Genomic DNA, 23,068 nt, shown 5'->3' with positions numbered 1-23,068 from the left:
AGTAGATAACATTAAAAATATTCTGCAGTAGAACAAAAACTGAAGAAAACCATGAATCAGCATATGAACATTACCTGATGCTGCTGAAGTGAAGCAGAGCAAAGTTACAGAGGTTTTACTAGAGACACAGCTAAGCCTTTTGCAGTTCGGCATAATTTTAAAAAGTTTGACATTTCTTGTTGGAAGTCATTTTTTTAAAAAAAAAGACAGCGGCTGACAGCACAGCGTTAGACTGGAGGGCAATAAGCTAGCAAATAATGCAGAAAACAGAGATTTGAGATGGGAAATACATTGAGAGAGAGAACTGTGCAGGAAATGTGATTTCATCGTGGTGGAAGCAAAACAGCAAAAGTAAGAGAGAATTCATGACGATGTTTACGTGAAGTGTAGCTTTGATCTTCTTTTGCTTCCAGTTCGGTGAATTTTGGTCACAATGATGAAACCTGCAGCTTCAGAATCTGTGAGCTGTCAGCTTTCAGCCCAGATGGCGTGTCTGTTGGGTGAGGATGCCGACATCTCGCAGATTCTGATGCGTCGGGTCTGCGCTTTGTGTTTACGTCTTTGTGTGGAATCCGTTTACTCTCATTTGCTTTTTTAGCTCTTTAGTGGTTGCTGAAATAGTTTTGTGAGCTTTAACCTGAAATTCTGGCGTTTCTGGCAAAATACATTTATATTTAAAAATCGATTCAGTATTTAATGAATCTATATCGCTTTATTCAAGCTAAAATCGATTTTAATTGGAAAACCGATTATCGAAACCCACCCGTAATAATGATTTGCTATGTGGTGGCTAGCTACACAGCTATGGTTAGCATAATATAAAGACAGTGAAGCTGGAGGACGAACGTTAAAAAAAGTTCAAAAGTTAACGTGAGGGTTTGGGACAAATGCAACTGCATGGCAGGATGCTGTAAACAGACCAAACTTCAGTCAGGAGAACAACTGAGATATTGTGGATGGATTATTGTTCAGATTAAACAGAACAAGATACAAAGCATTAAAACAAGTTAAAGACACAACAGCCTTAATAAATGCAGAGTAGTTTAGACCGGGAAGCAAGGTTCATACGTCATCACTTAACAACTGGATACTAATTGCTTAACGCTTTATTTTAATAACAATAACTAAAGTAAATGAACCTTGTAACGCTTTAAGAGCTGCACAATATTGTCACATAATAAAAAATGAAAAATGTTTCTTACCTATATATCATATCTTAGGTCACACTTTTTAACTAGCTGCTTAAAGCCCTGCTTTTCCACCATGTAACCACATCAGTAACTTACATCCGTTTACTCTTCCTGTTTGTTCCCGAACAGTTTTATTATCAGATGTAGGTAACCCGTGGGACAAGAAGCTCCATCTAGCATGTAAAAAGTCATATTTCCTCAGCCGAAAGACTCGGGGTTTTTTTTGCATAGAAGCTTTTTGTTTTCTTGTTATCCCACAAAATAAGATGAAGTCCAGGTCCCAGCTACATCAACTACAGCGTTTCACTGCCTTTCTTTATCACTGCAGCCCCTTCATGAGTTCATGGCAGAGTTTTAGTAGCTACATCATCCTATCTGTATGCACATTTGTAGAGGCTTTGGCTACATGCTACTAATGTTACACACTTTCAAGAGACCAGCTACATCAACATTAAGGAGCTGCAGCAGTCTTTAGTGGAAAAATATAAACTAAATCTATTTTTTTAATATCCCAAAATGACTATGACCTTAGGTGTATGTTGTTTGTCTTATTATGTGGCAATAGACACATAATAAGACAAGCCAATCATATTACCCATTTTACATTAGCTTGTTTAAATGCTAACATACTGACACTAACGCAAGTTTGTTACACTCAGTTAACAACACTCACACAAAAATAATACTACAACCATCTTAACTAACTCATTGACTAACTAATTTGAAAACAGTTAATGTTAGCTAATTTATGTTTCTCTTTAATGTTAGCCGATATGTCAGCACACACACACACACACACACACACACACACACACACACACACACACACACACACACACACACACACACAAAACAAAACAAAACAAAACAAAAATATTAGTAATTAGTAATATAATATAATTTATATATATTATATTAATATAATTTGCTTTGCTGTGAAGCAAAGCAAATGATTCACATCATTTTCAAACTCCTCAAATCTTTTATTGAGTGTATATATTCACTCAGGGATTTGATTAGGACTGAGATCTAGCTGTGGAGGCTCTTTGAGTATAGTGAACTCATTGTCGTGTTCAAGAAACCAGGTTTATGATGATTTGAGCTTTGAGAAATGGTGCATTTTCCTGCTGTAAGCAGCCACTAGACGACGGGTAAACTGTGCTCATAAAGGGATGGACATGATCAGCAAGAATACTCAGGTAGGCTGTTGCGTTTACATGATGCTTAGTTTATACTAGGGGGCCAAGAGAATATCCCCCACACCATTATACCACCAGAAGCCTAAACGTAGGATAGATCCATGCTTTTATGTTGTTTATGCCAAATTCTGACCCTAACATCCAAATGTCACGGCAGATATCGAGAATCATCAGACCGAAAAAAAATCATCACACCATCTTCTGTAGTCCAATTTTGGTGATGCGTGCAAATAGTAGCTTCAGTTTCCTGTTCTTAGCTGACAGGAGTAGCACTTGATGAGGCCTGTTGCTGCTGCAGCCCATCCTCTTTGAATTCGAAAGAAAAAGAAGCACACTGATTCACAGGAGGTCTTCGCGTCTCCTAATATTAGTAAACATCGGTTTTGTGTAACACTTACCATGATTGCTTAAAACCTACGGAGCCCCTCTGATGACATGGTCCAAAAAATAAATAAGTAGTCCACAATTGTTCAGGGACTCTAGGTCACTCAGATCCCTGACAATTTTAGGCTGGGAATGAGCTACAAATGCATTTTGAAAAGCCTGGCACTGCAAGGAACCATTATTCCAGAGAGACATTTAAACAGGATATTGAGAGCCCAGTTGCTTTGCAGACGTAAATACGACCCGGACGCTGGGATAGATTTTATTGTCAACCAACTGCAAGGGCCTGGGAAGGATCACGGTCAAGTGTTTCGTTCCCACAAATTAGCATTTCGTGGGCACGTTACACCTATTTCGTGCCCACGAAGTAGTATTTTGTGGCCACAATTTATTTATTTTTTTGGACCATGTCATCAGAGGGGCTCCGTAAAAACCAGTCATTGTAGTGTCTCACATTAGGCCAATAATAGTAGACCTGTGCTACATTTGTCCAGCTAGGCAACACATATTTCTGCATAAGAGATACATGAGACACCCTTTAAATAAGCAAATTTCATGTTTAAAACATGGAAATGCAGCCAAAATGGACCATACAATGGCCTCAGTGAACACATCAGCGCATAAGTAGAGATGAGGAAACTCAATCACATTAGATATTAATATTACTATGAGTAAATTATATATATTATATATTCTGTTACATGGTTTAAAGAATACAATGTGATAATCACACATGAGAACGCTGTTTCCAGTTATACAAATTTATTTTATTTCACTATTAAAGAAACCAATTATGTGAATAAAAGCTCACCACAAGAACATCTCCCAACCCAGTCTTACAAAGTTGCAGTTACAATAAAAAACTGTTGGTGAGCTAAAAAACAATCCTGGTGCTGATGCTTGTCATTGAACGTTTTGGACAGAGCTCTTGATTGAAATGCCTACCGTTGTGTGTAGGCATTTCGGTCCAGATGTTATGGAGTTCAGTTCAGCTAAGATGTATTTCTAAAGCACCGGATCGCAAAAATAGCCGCTTCTCGGCTGTTTATATTGTAAGGTAAAGACCATACAATATAAGAGAGAAAACCCCCCAACAATCAGATGATCCCCTGTGAGCAAACCCTTGATGACAGTGTCTGTGAAGGTTATCAGTCATCAAGGCCATAGTAGTCTAAGGAGCTTGGAAAGAAAAGCGCCTGGACTTCTTTAAGTTAAAGAAGTCCAGGCGCTTTTCTCCAAGCTCCTTAGACTTGGTGACGGTGGGAAAGAAAAACTCCCTTTTAACAGGAAGAAACTTTCGGCAGAACCAGGCTCAGTGAGGGGCGGCCATCTGCCTCGACCGGTTGGGGGGGGGGCACAGCTGTTATAACCCCTGACGCAGCATAGCTTCTAATTCTGAAAGATACGTAGATACCTTAAACCTGCACTCTATGCAGGACACCAAGCGATGACACGACTTGCAGTACTATAGGAGTCTATGCAGAAACAGTTTTCTCTCTTGAATCTCTGTAATTTTTTTGCTACTGAGTGTCTGGGTGCAGTCACTCATTTTGGGCCAATTAAATCAAATGAACTTCCATTGTCTAAGTTATAGCCCTATTGAACCTGCGTTAACCAGCTTTAATAGGGAGGGCCAAAGTCGTAGTTGTGCTAAATTTCCTCGAATTCTCCTCGGAGATTTTCGAGTAGCTTCCTTTGTTCTTGAAAGTTCTTTTCCATTTGTCTCATCGCTTCCCGTCCATTCCACATCTTTTTGGTAAGGTCACTAACCGTATTTTCTAAGGCCTTATTTTGTTGTTTGAGTATGTCAACTTGGACATCGTAGTTGTTTATCAGATTGTTATGTTCTTCCTGTGAAACTTTGGGAGTCTGAGCTTGGGTTTGCAACGCCATGTCTTCTGTTTTCAAGGCTTCCTGTAAATCATACAGATTTTTCTTGACCTCTTCAAGCTCTCTTTTCATTTCCTCAAATTCATGGCACAACAACTCCTTTTCTCTGTTGGTCACGTTAAAATCATGTTGGGAGTCTTTCTCAGTGGCTTTGGAGATCCGTGATTCTCCTTTCACACCCTCATCGTGTGGTTTCAGTTCTTTTTGAGAATCACCACTCCTTTTGGATAGCTCCTGGAGGTCCTGTTCAAGAAGTTCGTTATGCCGCCTCAATATGTCAATTTCATGTGCAAAGCATTGGCGTTCCAGGGTCTGTCTGAGCTGTTCACTGTCCGTTGTTTTGTTTTCCTCATTCATGATCCTTTTTCTTTCTTCACTCTCTTGTAACTCTTTAAAGGCTGTGTTTGCCTGATGGAGCTCAGTTTTAACAGCCTGTATTTCCTGTTGCATGTCATCTTTTTCCTTTTCAAAGTCCCTTTTCAGCTCACACATGCGTTTTACCGTCACATCATTTTCCTCTCTTAAAGACTGGTTGTCCTTTTCCATGTCTCCCACTTTTATAACCAAGCCTGTCTTGCTGCTTTGCAACTCTCTGATTTCTGCCTCCATTTCCTGCATCACCTCTTTCTGTTGCTGGATCTCTTTGGTTTTGGAGCTGTTTAAATCCTTTAGAATTTGGTTCCAATATTCCAGCTCTTGAATTTTGAAGTGAATTGTTTCATTCTCTAGTTGCAGGTCTCTTTTCCTCTTGTTTTTAGAGAACCCACTTCGTTTGAAGAGAACTTCAATGTTTTTTTGGAGAATCTTGTTCTCATTTATGAGCTCTCTTTTTTGCTCCTTAAGGTCGGCGTTCTCGACTTTAAGGTCACGTATGGTAGAGTTTTGTTGTTTGAGAGTTTTATTCTCATTTTTCAGCTCTTTGATTTGCTGTTGAAGTTTTTCGTTCTCGGCTCTCATGTTGCATGCAACAGGATTTGACAGACTCATATTTCAAATTGAAGTTGATGCTAAATCTCTGTACCAACTAAAAGATTTTTTAAAAATACGGTCAACTGTGTCAGAAACAGAAGTTTCGAGTAGTTTAAGTGTTTTCCTGCCTAGTGAATTCTTCCACTATCTTTGAAAGACTGACAAGAGTGAGAACCTCTCCCCTATTTATAGGTTTTCGTGTGCTGATGTCATAAAGAAGACCAGAGATCAAAGGGATTCTGCCACTAAAAGTTATTCCACGCAATAATTTGCATTCATAACAGTTTCAAACGAAAGCTCAGCAACACTGACGTCAAGTAACATCAACCAGATGACGTGAGCAGGGCATTTTGGGGAACCCAGAGTGTTTCCAGCTGATTAAATACCATAAAAGACGTAGTTATTTTAACGCCATATAAGTAGTAGCACTTATATGGCGTTGGACGTCTTTATTTGCATACTCACCCAGTATAACCACAAGACCAAAATACTGCCATATATAACATGTCTAACTTTTCTGGCTGATAACATCACAGGAGCACTAACAGAAAATGGCCCACTGAGGATGCTTATAGGTTCCAGAGTCCTGTGAACGTCTAATTGGCTGCCTCACTATATTACTTCACACAGCTTTCAACCAACAGTAAATGTGGTGCCATATTACTGACTACCTGGGGCATTTGCTTTATACAGTAACAGCCAACATGTTACAGCAGCTGCTTGGAAATCTCAAGCACTCAGATATATGATTTAAATGCAACAGAGGAACAAAGAGCACGGTGAAAAAGTCTTGTGCTACCTTTCATTTCTTTATATTTTGTCAGGAAAATGGGAAATAAGTGTCACAACTGATGAAGACCATCAGAAAGCCTGGAAAACTATTGCTTAAGACCACTTTCAAAAATAAGAAATGTGGCTCCTTGGAAAAAAATATATATAAGCGTGGCTTAAGACTTTTCCACAGTACGGTGACTGTGAAAACATTCATTTAAAGGCCTGCTTTCAGCTGTGCTTAAGCAGAGCTGCCCAGGTTTTAGTTGACCTCACAGCCCAGTTTGTCAGTGGTGCTAGTTTCAGTCATTATGCAAATGTGTCAATGGTCTGGACGTGTTTTCATCATTAACCACTTATGCACATGTTTTACAGATGAGGCAGATTACGTAAATCAAGATGTTGAAAGAAGCATCGGTGAGAAGATGTGACCATCCTGGACAGCTCTGCAAGTTATCTGGTGGAAAACTGAAGCTGAAAACTGCTACTTTAAAAAAAGATTCTCATGTCTGTCTGACTGATGTGCAAATAACATGCACAGATGCTTTTGGACACTGAAAGTGAAAACCAAGTCTGCCACCTGGTGGTGAAATAAATCAATTTAAATATAGTGTAAACAAATTTGTGTTTTGCTTTTTTTAAAATCTTTGATAAAAACCTTTTTCTTAAAAAAAAAAAAGGTTTCCATTTTTTAATCCAGTCTGTATACGTAAAAAAAAATGAGTGATGAAAATGATAAAAAAAAAACATGATCAAATTAACTGAAACTGACCACACATAGGCTATTATTTGCTTTTTCTGCTCATATTCTAGAATTTTTTCAAATTTATGACACTGATCCCTGTGAAAAAAGTATAATGTATTACAGAGGAAGTAGACTTTATTAAATTATATACATGCAATAATTTATAGTTGTGGTCAGAAGTTTACATACTCTCATCATGGGCATGAAGGTCATGGTATTTTGGGGCTTTCAATGATTTCTCTGAACTGATCTTTTTCCAGGGTGGAATGATTGTACAACATCTTTAATGACTTTAGAAAACTGGGTGCACAAGTTTGAATCTATTTTGGATTTTCTCTAATCCGGCTCAAGTATATACATACACTTCCACTAATTTGGTTTAACTTTGGTTAAATATCCATTGGTAAGCTTCTGGAATACATTTCCTGGATATTTGATTACTCTTCTTGGCAGTATTGGTAGAGTTCATTTAAACTGATTGGTTTCCTGGCACAGGCACGGACCTGACGTTTAAGCACAGTCCACAAATTTCCAATAGGGCTGAAGTCGGGGCTTTGGGAAGGCCATCCCAGAAGCTTTGTTAGCCTGCTCTATCCTATTCTGAAATCAGTTCTCATGTGTGTTTGGGATCATTGTCCTGCTGGAACACAAGTTTGAGTTTTTTTTTAAATATTTGAGTATATGTATATATTTCAGTTTGTATGTATACTTCTGACTCTGTGTGGAATAAAGAAAATCCAAAAGATTAACATGTATGCTGTACAATCTGGAAAAAGATCAAAGACATTCCCATGACATTTATGCCCATTTATGATCATTGTGTGTAAACTTCTCACCAAAACTATATGTGCAACAAAAACACAAAGGATTGATTCCAAGTATGTCTCTCTCTGTAGTAATTAACTTATTTTATTGTTAATAAAATAAAGTTATTTGATTAACTTCTTTTTGGTTTTATTTTTGTTTTGCAAGTTCGCAACAGTGTTTCAGTTTTACTTTGTTTTTTTTAAACATTTTGGTTCCATTTAATGACATTTTTCAAACCTATTTTTAGTCATTATAATAACCGTGGTGTTCAAGTACATTATGTTTACACAGTGATTCTATGCGGTAAATAATAAAGCCAGAGAGGTTTTTCTTCTTAACAAAGCCAGAGTCATGTAAATCATTTCATCTTTAATGGATTGTTTTGACATGTTGGTGAAAGTCTTCATTAATAACTTCCGAGTCAACGGCTTCTTAGTCCTCGGTGGGTTCAGGCTCTGTGTCAGATTAGCTGATTATAAAGTCATAAATTCAGGCTCATGCATCATCTCACACAGTTATTCTTAAATTTGAAAACAAAAATAAGAAGCCTCTAAAGTGGCTCTTTGATTAAATAAAAGAAAACATGACTATGGGTCAAACACAATAGTACAGGATTGTGGCTCTCAAACCTCCAGCCCAACCACATGGGAGCATCACCTGTTCACTGTGATGCACAACATCCAATCAAAATTACATCATAAAGAGACATTTGTTGTCAATCCTGGTACGACTTGTTTGATCCAGAATTTGAGCCCCTATTACTCTCATGATAGTTTGTATGCAGACTCAAGTCTACTATTTATGGTTAATAAGGGTAACCTTTAAAAGTCATGAGCTACTCATAATATAGGTAGACCAGCAGAAGACCACAAAAATGTGTCTCACCATCAGGATTTGAACCCTGACACTGAAGTCAGGCATGCCACCGAGATTTGGAGACATTATGAAGGATCAACACTAAATACAGAGACTCTTTGCATACATTTTATCAATAGAAGTCCATGCAAGTTTGAATGCTTATATTTGAGCTTTACTAGATAATGGAAACATGGAAAACAAAACAATAGCTCTGCTAACTTATTCAGTTTTAAAAGTTCACAAAATAATTATTTTAATTTTTCACCCCGTTTTTTTTTTTTTTTTTTTTTAACCTTTGTTCACCAAAAAGTTAAATAACTTTGTTTCCTTTCCTGGTAGTGCAGATAACCCAGAATAAGCTTTATCGCGTCATCAGTTTCACCAGTAAATGGCTGCATTTCTATGACAGTAACACCTTCAAAGGAGGAGTCGTTCACAGCAGAGTTTTTAACACAGACAGTTTTATTAGCCTGAACAGATCAGCCGAGACATCTGTCTGAAGCCGCTCGAAACCAGCAACCACCACAGAGGACAGACGACCAGAGCAAACATTAGTGCCAACAGACAAAATGTAACACACCAAGTTACCATTTCTCTCATACATTTTAATATATATACTTTGCATGTATATACACTCAGGGTGGTGCAGTGACGTTCCCAGGGAGGCAAAAGTGACGCAGCAAAACATTTACACACACGAGCCACTGAGGAAGTTTACAGTGAAGCAGACGTTGCTGTTTGAACCCAGATTCAGTCATTGCAGAGGCAGTTTGTGTTTCAGCAGAAAGAAACGACTTCCACCTCGATGAGGTTGATCTTTTTTGTCCTAACCGTTAAGTAAAGGCTCCTACTTTCAGCAGAGTGGCTTTGAGAAGCATGTCGAAGTAAGGCAGGGCGCTCTACTCAGTAATGACAGCAGGTGTGAGGTAACGTTTTCCTCCTCTGAGTCACAACTTCAAAAACAAAGACTGAACATGAAACGGCTGCAGGGTAAAGATGGGATTTGTCTTATTTCACTTCTGGGGATGTTCTGGGAGTAAACAGGAGTCTGGCTGTGTAGCTAACCACCTCTCGTACACACACTCGCTCTCCAGTTGATGAAGGTTTAAGCGTTACTCAGGGCGTCCACACCTGGCAGGACTTTACCTGAGGACACAAAGAGCAGATGCTCAGTCAGGCTCAACATGTTAAAAACAGTGTTTTCTATTCTGTGAGTGAACATGGGGCAGCTTCTCCCATCACACACCCTCCAGCAGCTCCAGGCTGGCTCCGCCTCCCGTGCTGACATGGCTAACTTTGTCTTCTGTGTTCCACTTGGCGCAGCAAGTAGCGGTGTCACCCCCACCTGAACAAACACACGTGAACGATTTAAAGGTACAAAAACACCATTAAATTATACTTTTACTTGCTCTTTGTGCACATTCCACACATTTATGTTTTTTTTGTTTTGTTCACCCAATCAAACAGCCTCATCATTTAATCTCGCTGTAAACCCCCTCATAACATTTACGATCACTGAATGTTATTAAGAAGGTGACATGGCTGCAGTAAAACCATCATAAATGACTCATTTTTGGACTAACTGCACATGTGGTGCTACTGTTTGTACAGCAAACAAACCAGATTTAAGAACACACCTCATTATGAAAGATCTGCTTTTATCTGACAGTTTAAAAGGTGCAGAGAGACAGGAAACAAAGCTTTTCTCCTCAGCTTTGCATACTCAAACATTTTGTTTATTACGATTTGTCAGTAGTAAAAGAACAAGATCTAAAAAAAAAAAAACAAAAAAAAAAAAAAAATATGGAACTGAACCTGAATGATTTAAAAAAAAAAAAGAAAAAAAAAAGTCCGAACTGTAAAGCTGCACTATAAGTAAACGTAATGTTCTTGAATGCAGCACGAGTCCCTGTGTGTCTCCAGTAAACACTTGTGTCCCATAAACCAGACTACAAATAAATCACAGTAAAATCTCCTTGTGATGAGCGAGGGATGAAACTGAGTGAAACTAAGGAACACGCTCCCCATTCGTCTCCTCTTTCTTACCGATGATTGTGATGCAGCCAGATTTGGTCACCTCGACCACTTTGTCCATCAGGTTCTTCGTCCCTTTAGCGAAGTTGTCCCACTCGAACACACCGACCGGACCGTTCCACACGATCTGCTTGGCCCTGCCGACCGCCTCTGCGTAGGCCTTAGAGCTCTCGGGTCCACAGTCCAGACCCTGCAGAGGAGGAAAGAATGCTTAACCTTTCTTCATAGTCCATTAAGTAGTTTTAATTTAAAATAACTTGTCCTTTCTCACCATCCAGCCGGCGGGGATGCCAGCAGCAACTGTTGCAGTACCGGTGGCGGCATGTTCGTCGAACTTGTCAGCAGTGACGAAGTCGACGGGCAGCGTGATCTTGACTTTGTTCTTCTCAGCTTTGGCCATCAGGTCTTTGACGATGCCGGCGCCCTCCTCGTCATACAGGGAGGTACCGATCTGACAGGAGCAGGAGGACGGGAGAAAAGATTTGTGACTTACATGAAACCAGCAAAGACACAATTAAAAACAAGTAAATCTGAGGAACTATATACGAAGAGTATTCAGAATGGGGACACATTGAACACTTTTGAACATCCTAAGTTTTGCATCTAAAACTTTATATTCAGCTATACATTTTAAGATTTACCGTAAACTTCCATGACTATTACTTTAAAAAATAAATTAATATACAGCCCTCTGAAATCTGATGTTTCTTTATGATACAGACAGGACTGCAAGAAGAAAAAACATTTACTCAAATCTGCAGACATTTATCACTGCATGATTCATATTTTGGGTTTTCTTCTATACGAGTCTCAAAGAGGTTTTGTGTTCAAGTCCTACTTAATGTTTGGAAGTTGCACCGAAGCTACACCACGAGATGAAAACTGTCGAGTTAAGCTGATGCTGAAACTTATTTTACTTCACACCCTTCATGTGTTGAGCAAGTTTGTGTCATTTCTAGTGGAGACGCTCAGTGCCATTTAAAGGGAAGTGACAACAGCTTTCTGATATCTTGCAGCCTCAGATGGATCAAGATCATTTAGGAATGTACACAACATTTACCGCTCAAACAGGAACAGTAGGAGGATGCCCGTTTCACAGGGCAGATTTGCCCATTGTGGTGCAAAATAACCTCACCTTTTTGTAGTTTCCAAGTTTACTAAATCTAAAAAGTTATGCAATGTCACAAATGACTGGGATAAGAATTTTATAGCTGCACCTGTAACTGTTTGCATTGAGGCACAAATCACAATAAGTAACGGCCTGTCATTTTTAAGAGCTCCAGCTTCTTTCACCTCACACCCACTCTGTCTTCATACCTCTGCTCTTGCCTCATAGTTCAACTGTGAGCTTAGTGAGATTAGGAATCTTTTTGCCCAGGCAGGCAGCAACTTATCACTATTATTGGGTTTGTGGTAGCTATTCATTTCATAAACTGGGCAAATAAAACCAGGAGGAGGAAACTGAATAAAATCTGCTTGTCAAGAAGTCAAATTTAGGTCACAATCGTGACTTTCGGTCTCTGCAGTGATGCAAACAAAACTGTTTCACAAGACCGTTTCGTCACTACAAAAGTCCAAGTGTGAGCTCCATTAGAAGGAGAAATTTTATTTTATTAATCTACCTGAGGCTGAACACTGAGGTTAAAACATGAATACTCATGGAAAACTAAGAAACATATCCACTCAAGACTCAAAAAGCATCACTGTTTTAACTTAATAGTGTGTTGTATGCGATTTGTTTTTTTTAACCGAGTCGTCTTTTTTGGGAAGTTCATCCAGCACAAGGGGAGCAAGTGTAAATGCAAACTATGTACAGCTAAACAATGTGCTGAAGCTCAAAGCTTTCTGAGGCACAGAGCAGGCGACCTCCATCAGGTGAAGTCATTTGAGCCACCATTTTTAACGGTTTGATTTTCGAATTGCTTTGGCGACGCATCCTCCTCCTCACCTCCATGTTGTTGAGGACTTTGAGGAAGGTGAAAGCCATGCCACCCCCGATGATCATCTCATCAACCTTATCCAACATGTTGTTGATCAGCTGGATCTTATCTTTCACCTTTGCTCTAAAACAGAGAAAACACATCAGGACAGACAAACAGTGACAATCCTGAAATTCACTCATCTGTACATACAGGAGCTAAAAACTGGTTTATTTTATTAGTTAAGATGTCATAGCCAAATTTTATCCTTAGATTTTCTCTCTTTATCAAAACTGCACAGTCTTTCGCCGCAGGGCATCTGGTGAACCCACTGCCTCCTAATGCAAAGTTCTGTGAGTCAATAATTCAATTAAGTCTTTGATTATATAAGATTAGGCATTTCAAGCAAAAATATTCACTGGCTCTCTGTGAGGGCCTCCTCCTCTTCCTTTATGCTTTAAGGGTTTCATGTAGGCTTCGTGACAGCTGCTGTAGTCTTTGGCTTTGAATGAAACTCTTCTTTGTAAAGTAGCATCTAGTTACACTGAGACAAACTTTAGTAATTCAAAGTCTTTTAGCAGTGCATTATTTCTCCATTATTGTTAAATATTGGCTCATGGAGCTGCTTAGATATTATATTGTATTGCATCCCACCACACAGAACAGTGCAGGAAAACCATTAATGACAAGAAATGGTTGAATAATCTGGTTTTTTGTTGTTGTTTTTTTATTCCAATATTCGAACACAACCTTCTGTCATTATACCAAACCCTTATCAATAGATCTGCACTGTTATTACATTTCAACTGTAGTTATTAAAAAGAATTATGTCAGTGAAATCAGAAAGCGAAGCTGCTAATCGATTTATCTGCACCTCTGTACCATTAACCTCACCGCTGATGACTTTGAGCTGCAGAAAAGTCTGCAGTCTCCTATTGCAGGTGTAATGTTGTAAGTCAGGGGTTTAACAACAGCAGTCGACGCAGATCATTTACACACTAATGGTCAGCATCCTCACAGAGGAGCTGATTGGCTGCAGCAATCTGGCTGGCAGCAGACCAAGCAAGTTAAGGGTTATGAAACCACAGCAGGACAGAGGTACAAAGCTACAGGAAACAGTGCCACAGTCTCACTAAAACTGTTGATCAAGTCATTATTCCTGAGAAGCAGCTCTTATTCTCACTGTATAGAAGCAATTTCTATACAATTAAATAGAAATACATTCTAATGGTTACCTTATACAAGACTTTGACACGATTAGCAACTGTTAGAAAATAAAGTTGTTTATTTTGGAAGTCCTCACTTAATGATGGAAACTGTAGTTTTACTTCTGTGCACAGAAGGTTAATGGGCAGTTTTCTTTCTGAGCATAATTTGCAGACACATGATAAAAGGTTTAAAACATACATAAAATTTTGCTTGTTGACCACCAAATATTTGTGACCATAAATCAGGGGTTAGAGTATAAATCAAAATCAACTTAAATCTTAATCCTGGATCTGCCTGCTCACTGAGCCTTGAATAAAGCAGTGCACAGTGACACCACAGACAATATAATGAGCTTTTCCTCTATTCCTGGCTGGACACCCTGTGACCCTTCCTAAAGAACTGAGCAGAAGAAAATAATGTCTAAAGTGGACACAAATCAGAACTAGTGACCATGCTCTGCGTAGTTTTTTTTTTTATATTGTCCAGCCAACATTTTCAAACTTCATCTGTTAAAAAGAGATGTTCTCACCCTCCGAGGATAGCCAGGAAGGGCCTCTGAGGTTTTTCCAGAGCCATGGCGAAGTAGTCGAGCTCCTTCTTCATGAGGAAACCAGCTGCCTTCTGAGGCAGATTCACTCCCACCATGGAGCTAACAGCGACAAGGATGAAGAAGTTACAAACTACTGAATTATACCATTTAATTAAACTAATCGAATTGAAACTTCTCAAAGACCATCTGCTTTGAGACCGCAGATTTCACCTAGTGATCATCACTGTATCCACCTGACCTGCGTGGCGCTCACCTGTGGGCTCTGTGAGCCGTCCCAAAGGCATCGTTGACGTAAACGTCTCCCAGTTTGGACAGAGACGCTCTGAAGAAATCAATCTGCTCCTGGGTTGCCTTCGTCTGGAAAGACAAGAGAAGACAAACACCATTTGTTAAGGCTGCAAAGTGCAAAAGCAAGAGTTCATTTTACTTCAACAAGACTGTTGGCCTAAATTCAGGGACTCGTTTAAGTCCTGTGAACTGATGCTGCATGTCTCATCATCCTGATCTCAAAGCAGTTTTTCCTTGTTTCAGCTCCAATCCAGTTCCACTGTCCACATACAAATAAAAGCTAATCTACCTGCCACCAATGAGCAGAGGGCAACACCTACATACCCAAATATCTTCAAGCTCAACTCAGTTTTGTGTCCAGGTATAATCGGACTGCTGTCAATATGAACTCAGTTTATCCATCAGGATTCAGTCAGTACATTGTGGGTCAGGTTTCTGATGCACTTTAACAGGGAAAGGTCACAACTGTGAGACTGTAGGCAGAGTAAAGGTCAAGAGAGCTCTTTAGGGGTCGACCAAATGCCAGGGAGCCCAGGTTACTTCTTTCCAAGGGACAGGTTTCAGGCTTTAAACTTTTACCCCCCTCCAAAGAGTATGAGCTTCAGAAACCAACAGAAGTTAGCAATTTTTGTAAAATAATTGAATAGCTGCAGATTAGTTTTCCATTACTTGACCAGACTAACTACTTGCTTCAGGCCAAAAAATAAACTGGGTAAAACTAAATATGGATCTTCCCCCATAGTTCGACACAGTGATGCTTTTAATAGCCAGACCTCCAAGCTGAAATAACCCTGATGAACTTTCACAGCTACAGAAAACACTTTACAGTTTCACAGGCCGAGTCCTCCTCCTGGCGACAAACCGATCCTTGTGTAAAAAGCAGTGGAGCGCCCATTTAAGTGAGAAAGTGAGACCATTTCATGTTTTTATAATGAGCTAAAAATAAAGAGACCGTGGTGTATACACTACAGCGGTACAGTAGAAACCAACCAGCATACCAACGAGGCCTCACAGGACAGGAAAAGCCCACAGACCTTCAAGATAAATGTCAACAGGTCAAAAGTGGTGCTCGGCCACGGCTCAGACCGATGCTCATTTCAGACAGCGTCTGTCTGCGAGTTTGAATATGCTACATTATTTATGCCTCAGCATAAAGGAGGAGATTAGGGAGTGCGACCAGGCATTCTCTAACCAGACTATTTATCCCAGAGATGGGAAATTGCTCCTACAGCAGCCTTACTAAACCACACAATAAATGGCTTATGAGTAGACGAATATGAATCTCAATAAAAACACAAATGACCAAATTTATCTTAAATAGGTAAATGAAAGCCTATTATTGTGTGTGTTGCATCATTAGGGCTTTTTAGAAAAGCTGGTTTTAGAAAAGTTTAGTCACATTTTCACAGTTAGTTTATCCTACGAACATAGTGCGGTTAACAGTGTGCTACAAAACAGTCTCTGCACCAGCACTGTGATGTCAGATGGTGATGCAGCAATTTCAGGAGAAGCTGCAGCTGGAGTGACTGAGTCTTCCTCCATGTGACCGAGCATAAAGAAAATCTGCTGAACCGACAAGGTGTTGGCCATTTTTCTGCTTCACTTTGCATCTTTTTAGGTCTTATTGAAAGTGTGTAAAATATAGAACACACTTTTTTTAAACTATAAAAAGACACCTTTGTCTGAGGCCTGGGTCATATTTTCAAATACAATTTTGCCTTCCAGTGATTCATCCATCCATCCATTCGCTTCCGCTTATCCTTTTCAGGGTCGCGGGGGGCGCTGGAGCCTATCCCAGCTGTCATAGGACGAAAGGCGGGGTACACCCTGGACAGGTCGCCAGTCTGTCGCAGGGCTAACACACAGGGACAGACAACCATTCACTCACATTCCTTCGAACATTCACACCTAGTGACAATTTGGATTATCCAATTAACCTATCCCCACAAGCTGCATGTCTTTGGACGGTGGGAGGAAGCCGGAGTACCCGGAGGGAACCCACGCAAACACGGGGAGAACATGCAAACTCCACACAGAAAGACCCCGGCCTGATGGTGGAATTGAACTCAGGACCTTCTTGCTGTGAGGCAACAGTGCCAACCACCGTGCTGCCCGATTCCAGTGATTATGTTGACAAAATGATTGGGCCACATTCCCTTTCGCACTGACGCTCTCATTCTCCGTGTCTTTTGTGCTCGAAAATTCAACTGCAGCATGTTCGTGGATAGAGCCTGGTCTGTCCTCCGTGTACGGCTTGGTTGCCAAATAACAACTTGCTCAGTTACATTTGTGATGCAGCAAATTGCCATGTGATGCAAATAGAGAAAAACCAATTTGGCCAAACTACATTATTTCAATCTCTGAAAAATTCACTTCAGTGTGTTGTGAGAGGTTAATGTTCAACTTCTTTTAGATGGAGGCAAAAAGAAAAAAGTAGAGGACTGGAAGTAAAGAGACAAACTGTAGGACTACATGCAAGTTCTGAAAATAACAGGAACTTGATTGCAGCTGTAAGTTATCGTGCTCTTCTTCACACCGATGGCAGTTCAGAGACTAAATATTCAATTTTCTAATATGACTGTAGTCTTAGATGACAGACCAATATTCTGTCTTTAGGAAAACTGACACACACACAAAAAAACAAAACAAAAACTGAAGCCCAAACCACACATAACGCTGCTGAGTCTAACCACTGTTAACACTCAAACCTCAGAAGCTCACCTTGTTCCCAGAGGGGTCCTTCCCTTTGCCCTCCTCGGCAACGTGGAAGCGGAGGTTCTCCAGCAGGATGACGGATCCAGAGGTGGGGTCAGCACAGGCAGCTTCCACCTTAGGGCCCACACAGTCCTTCAGGAAGGTGACGTCCCTACAGTCACAGAATTAGTGAGTGTGATTATGATTGGTTCTTAGAGCAGATCTTCTCTTCTTTAGTGTATAGATAGACAGATATATACATTTTAAACGAAACAAATCTGCCTTTGCTAGAAGCAACCAAAAATAGCGTTAATATCTTTCTTACTAATACCAGAATATTTCAACCATAACAAGGACACCACCTCTGCCCTTGTTAACAAACACCACTTATTCAGGCCATCATCTCACCTCCCTAGGAGGGTCTTGAGCTCTGCGGCGACGGGCTCCAGGGAGTATTTCTCAGGCATGGCGTTTCCGTCAGGACGGCCCAGGTGACTCATCAGCACCACAGACTTGGCTCCATGATCCAGGCAGTGCTGGATGCTGGGGACGGCTGCCTTGATCCTGAAGGCACCACACGAGTGAACAGGAGTGTTTAGAAAAAAAGAATCAAGTCACACTTACTCAAACTTAATATTAATGTTCTTGCTTTTAGGAATGTTACATTCTTCCCTTTTCTGTTAAAAGACTACAGTTACGTTTGTCAAAAATCAAGGCCAGTGAGATCTTGACATCGATGTATGGAGTTTTAACAGAATTAAAGCATGCTAGGAAACTACATATTTTTTCAGTTTTCATTTCCGAGGAAGGCTCTCAGCAAATCTAAATCTGCTACTCCTCTTCTAGAAATCCCAGCTGCTTAACACATAACAGACTGAAAAGATTCAGAATAAGATAGACGCTACCTCTGGTTGTTTGTGATCGCCTTGTCCTTCATTGGAACGTTGAAGTCGACTCTGAAAGAGAAGAAACATTTCACATCAGAAAATAAAACCAGGATGCTACAAAGTGCTACAAAATTTTAGGGAATTTGGCAAGACTTTAAGACAGGGGTGTGGAACTCTAGGCCTCAAGGGCCAGTGTTCTGCAGGTTTTAAATATCACCCTGGGTCAATACACCTGAATCAAATGATTACTTCAAGACATATTGAGTGGGTAATTTAGTCACTTCAATCAGCTGGGTTGGATCAAGGACACATCTAAAACCTGCAGGACACCGGCCCTAGAGGCCTGGCGTTCCCCCACCCCTGCTTTAAGACTATACCCCTTACCCATTTGTTAGAAACCAGATGTAACTGGCAGCTGAGACAGGAGGTCTTGATTTAAATCTTGCACCATTTTTAGCTCAGTGTTTGGTCCCTTCTCCTTCCTCTATTGACTCCTGGAGTCAGCTATACACAGCTCGAGTCCCCTGATGCCAAGCAGTCAATACCATTAGCTGAGAAGCTTTCCTCTAAAATGACTTTTAGCACGCTTTATTTTTATTTCCTATGTAGAGAGGAACATACGTTTTAACCTTCAAGGTTTTAACCTTGAATCCCCCCAAAAATCATCAGGACAGTAATAAAATTTTTTTTACTCATGCATGAAATTGGTCGACTTTGTTTTGTTTTTAAAGGTGGGGAAAAAAAAAAGCCCATTTTGAGCCAGGAACTGAAACCGTTTTCCTTTTCATAGATGCACACTGGCAGCTTAGAGTACACGCCGTGTCCCTCGTACTCCAGCCGGTTACATAACTGCCTCTCCTTTCCCTCCCTCTGGGGAACTGATGCTCTGAGATGTGATCAGCCTGCACGCACTCTGTACCTGCCGTCATTGTTACAGCAATCCACTGTCTTAGTCTGAAAGCCATCAGTCAGCAATTCAGAGGCTCAACAGTAGGATCTTGTTCACAGGTGCCACTCATCCAAAAGCTGTGATAGTTTTCCGCTCTACTTCTGTAAATTTCTGCATTTCCCCCCCTGTTGCTCTTGAATGCAGATCTTTATACGGTTTATAGCACAGTGGACTCTAAAGCTCTTTTAGCTGCTTTACAACTAGAAATAAGCTCAATGAAGGAGTTAACAGCAGCTCAGCAGCTGATTTTCATGGGAATTTTCAGTCACTTAATAAAGACTTGGATTGCAGTAGACTTCAAGTCTACTGCAATCCATCAAGTAAAACTTTAAACCTTTTTTTTTTAATGCTGTAAAGTTTGGTACATTAACATGTGAGGGTATTTCTCACTTTTGTACAGAGCCCCAAAAAGCACTAGTGTGTTTGACTCTCCATTTTTGCCTTCATCTTTCTGTTCGCTGGAATTTTGCAACCCTAAAACTGACATGTTTCATGCTGCTGCAGCAGGAGCCTACATGACAGAGGAAGCCAGCTGCAAGTCTCTGCTGAACACATTTCAATTCTGTCAGCCACTTCAGGTCTCTATAGCAACATAGAGCCCTTTCCCCTTTTCAATAAAGAGCCCCTCCCCCTTTTAAATTCAGGGCCAGCCTTGTTCAGTAAGGAAACACCGATTCACTGCCTCCATCTGAATCTGGGGGAAAAAAACCCACCACCACGTGTCATGCCACGACAGGCCCTGGGTGTGATCTGACGTAACCCATTGTCTAACTGTCTTAGACCGGCACAACATTCGCTCACATAACTCAACATGTGGTGAATTTTGACCTTTTAACACTCAGCAATACGGGTGAACCTTGTTCTAAGCCACCTGGTGTTGCATCACCAAACTGAGCGAACCAGCATGGCCCTCTGACATTTTCACACATGGTGTCAGTTTCAAAAGTGCCTTCAAGATCACTGGAGGGGGCTGCAGAAATATAAAGTGAATGACTGCCAAATTAGACTAATATAAATTTGACTTCAGTTGTGTCCAGTTAGGATGCAGGGCATCTTTTCTGCTAGAGAGATTTCACTGGAAGATAGGAATAATAATAAAATAAAACAAACAAATTGGACTGAATTGCCAGTGACCTAATCATTACCTGTTAAAGTGGATCAGTCGGCTGATTAATAAAGTCAGAGTCTTGTTTGATTCAGTTTTCAAGCAATTAAAGTGTTTCTTTGGCTCAACCTTCATATCCCAGCTCAAAAATCACTCAACTTTTTTGGGTTGTTTTGGGCCTCCTAAACTACTGAGAATGGATGTCAAAATGTGAATCTGGATATTTGCGATAGCTATTTTTTGCCGATTATCATTAACTATGAAATTAATAATCCCTTTCATAGATAACGCCAACAATTGCTAGTTTTCCCTCTATATATGAAATAGTTCCTGGTGCTGTCTGAATCATCACCTTTAAAATCTCCTTTGAGGCCTAAGCTGAAATCTGAAGACTTCAATAACATTCATCATCAATTTTCAGGTTTTTAAACTGACAAACTCATTATTATTAGAGGGATGCTGGTGTATTTTACAGGACTGACTCGGATGCCAGTGGTTCCATCCATCCATGCAGCATCTCCGCACAGGCACGTAACATGAAAGGAAAACGTGACAACCGACGAGTTCACTTCCTGTCGTCTGCCCGTCGGACTAAACCGACTCAGACACCATTTAGCCATCACTTTAATGCCCTCACATCACTGTGTGTGAGCACCAAACAGTCTGCCACCGCAGGAAGAACAAACACGACATTTTGGAGAAGCTCATCAATAATCTCATTTCCGATTAGCCGCTACGGTGCCAGCAGAAGCTAACTGCCAGGCGATAATTAACGCTCACCTCATAACGATCCGCTTCCCCTTGACGTCCACCTTGTCCAGGGTGAGTTTGTTAGACAGAGACATTTTGCTGAGTTTAGCTGCTTCTTTCGTGCACCTTCCTTTGCTGGATCTCCTCCGCCTCCTTCGGCTGTTGGTTAGCTACCGAATGACAGCGGTGACCTTAACGCAGCGGAGGAACACCACCGGGCAGGGCAAATCGCACACCCGCCGCTGCTGATTGGCTAATGCATTAGGAGAGCTTCCACGCTGATTGGATCGGTTTGCTGTTTATCTTCTGATGCTTCCTGATTACTGCATCAGCTGAACTTAGTGGATATCATTCAACCCCCCTCCCCTCCTGCATACTTTAGAAGATATAGCAAAGGCCAGGGACGGATCTACAGTCATGGCATTGGGTGGCATGTGCCGCCATATAATAGTCTTTTGTCACCCCAGTCAGTCAGTCATCTGCAAAACTAGGGTGGCACTAAGGGGGACAAGAAATTATTTTAGGGTTCCACATGCCACCCTATGCCACCCCTGTAGATCGGCCCCTGCCTATATGCTCTTTTTAAATTTTATTGATAGCCACTAAAACCATAATTATGATTAAAATAAACTATATATACTGATGCTTTTTTTCCCTGAATACTGTCATCACGTTTAGTGCAGGAAAAAAATGGTAAAAACGTCATTTTCAAATGACAGCACAAAAAAAGGAAAAAAATGCTACCACGAAAAATGTACTGTGTCGACCAATAAAAAAATGATATGGCAGCACATGAGGTTTGTGTGACTAATGCGAGAGAGAGAGCGAGTTTTGAAATGTGAGAGATTTGTGAAGTTTAGCATTTTGTGGTGTAGTTAGTGTGTAGCATTGTCTAGTATAGTCAGTGTGTAGTGTAGTCATTGTTTGGTTTTGTGTGTTAAAAAAATTAGGGTACTATTGAATGTTAAAGTAGGCAATGCTGTCTCTAAGTGGAAAAAAGGAGGAGCAATACACCTCCCATTGTTAGACCTGCAGGTTTTAGGCCTGTGGTGTTCTCATGTAATGTAACAAACCTCATGTTACAATTTTATTTTTTCTATTAAAAAAAGAGTGTGATGCTTGAGTTAGATTTGTGTGTTAGACTATATTTAAATGAAATGTGTATACTTTGATGTATTTTAACCATATATAATACATATTACAGAAAGTAACAGCTGCATATGTGTAAAAAAAAAAAACTAAGGACATTTCTCTAGATCTACCCCTGGCAAAAGCATCAAGGATATTATTTTTGCAAAAATAAGCACATGAAGGAAAAATATAATTAGGTTAATAATAAGGAAAGTAATATCTGTAAGGTAAAAACTGTCAATACCGATTAATACTTTTGAATAAATGAATGAAATTCATAATACATTTTAAAAACATACCAGTAACTAAAACTTAAGAAATCTTTTAACAGATTATTTAGATTCAGGGATAGCTTCTTTCCCAGAGCTATCACCGTAGTAAATAAGCACAAAAACAATTGAACCTATTCCATACCGTCACTGTCATTATATTATGCTGCTATTCATACTGTCATTATATTAATGCTGCTATCCTGTATATATTGTACATACTATTGTTTGAGTACTTACGATTGTTTTTTTTGTACTTTTTATATTTTACATTTATATTTATTATTGAAACTTGCACCAAGGGAGTGGCACTCCAATTTCGTTGTACTCTGTACAATGACAATAAAGGCTATTCTATTCTATTATTGTATACACATCCTTGGATGAATATATTTGATGTACTGAGTACATTAGTTAGAAAATGTGTCACCACTTTGCAAAGGTCCCAAAAGAGATAGCATCATGCTCTG

The 23,068-nt window shown here is 40.0% G+C and overlaps 2 protein-coding genes across 6 annotated transcripts in view; one reads left to right on the top strand and one right to left on the bottom strand.

Annotated features, from left to right (window-relative positions):
* The window catches only part of LOC146661054 (uncharacterized), a 31,735-nt gene extending 23,487 nt beyond the window's left edge, over positions 1-8,248 (top strand). For all 5 annotated transcript variants that reach the window (XM_085421159.1, XM_085421158.1, XM_085421163.1 and 2 more), the window contains one exon: positions 6,779-8,248. In XM_085421159.1, the coding sequence (XP_085277285.1) occupies positions 6,779-6,834 (56 nt within the window). In that variant the 3' untranslated portion in view covers positions 6,835-8,248. The remainder of the gene's footprint in view (positions 1-6,778) is intronic.
* A 1,015-nt stretch (positions 8,249-9,263) lies between these two features.
* pgk1 (phosphoglycerate kinase 1) lies at positions 9,264-21,407 on the bottom strand. Its single transcript, XM_085421154.1, has 11 exons — positions 21,229-21,407; positions 18,413-18,463; positions 17,916-18,071; positions 17,535-17,679; positions 14,779-14,882; positions 14,505-14,624; positions 12,796-12,910; positions 11,119-11,298; positions 10,860-11,037; positions 10,060-10,158; positions 9,264-9,959 (listed from the first exon to the last, which is right to left on the bottom strand). Exons 1-11 carry the CDS (start codon positions 21,291-21,293, stop codon positions 9,919-9,921), a joined length of 1,254 nt encoding a protein of 417 aa, XP_085277280.1. The 5' UTR covers positions 21,294-21,407; the 3' UTR covers positions 9,264-9,918.
* Positions 21,408-23,068: the final 1,661 nt, after the last annotated feature.

This window comes from Rhamphochromis longiceps, linkage group LG10, assembly GCF_057381845.1.
Source record: "Rhamphochromis longiceps isolate RC_006_pf linkage group LG10, R_longiceps_female_GT1.1, whole genome shotgun sequence".
NCBI classification, from domain to species: domain Eukaryota; kingdom Metazoa; phylum Chordata; class Actinopteri; order Cichliformes; family Cichlidae; genus Rhamphochromis; species Rhamphochromis longiceps.
This window is presented reverse-complemented; position numbering and strand designations above follow the sequence as displayed.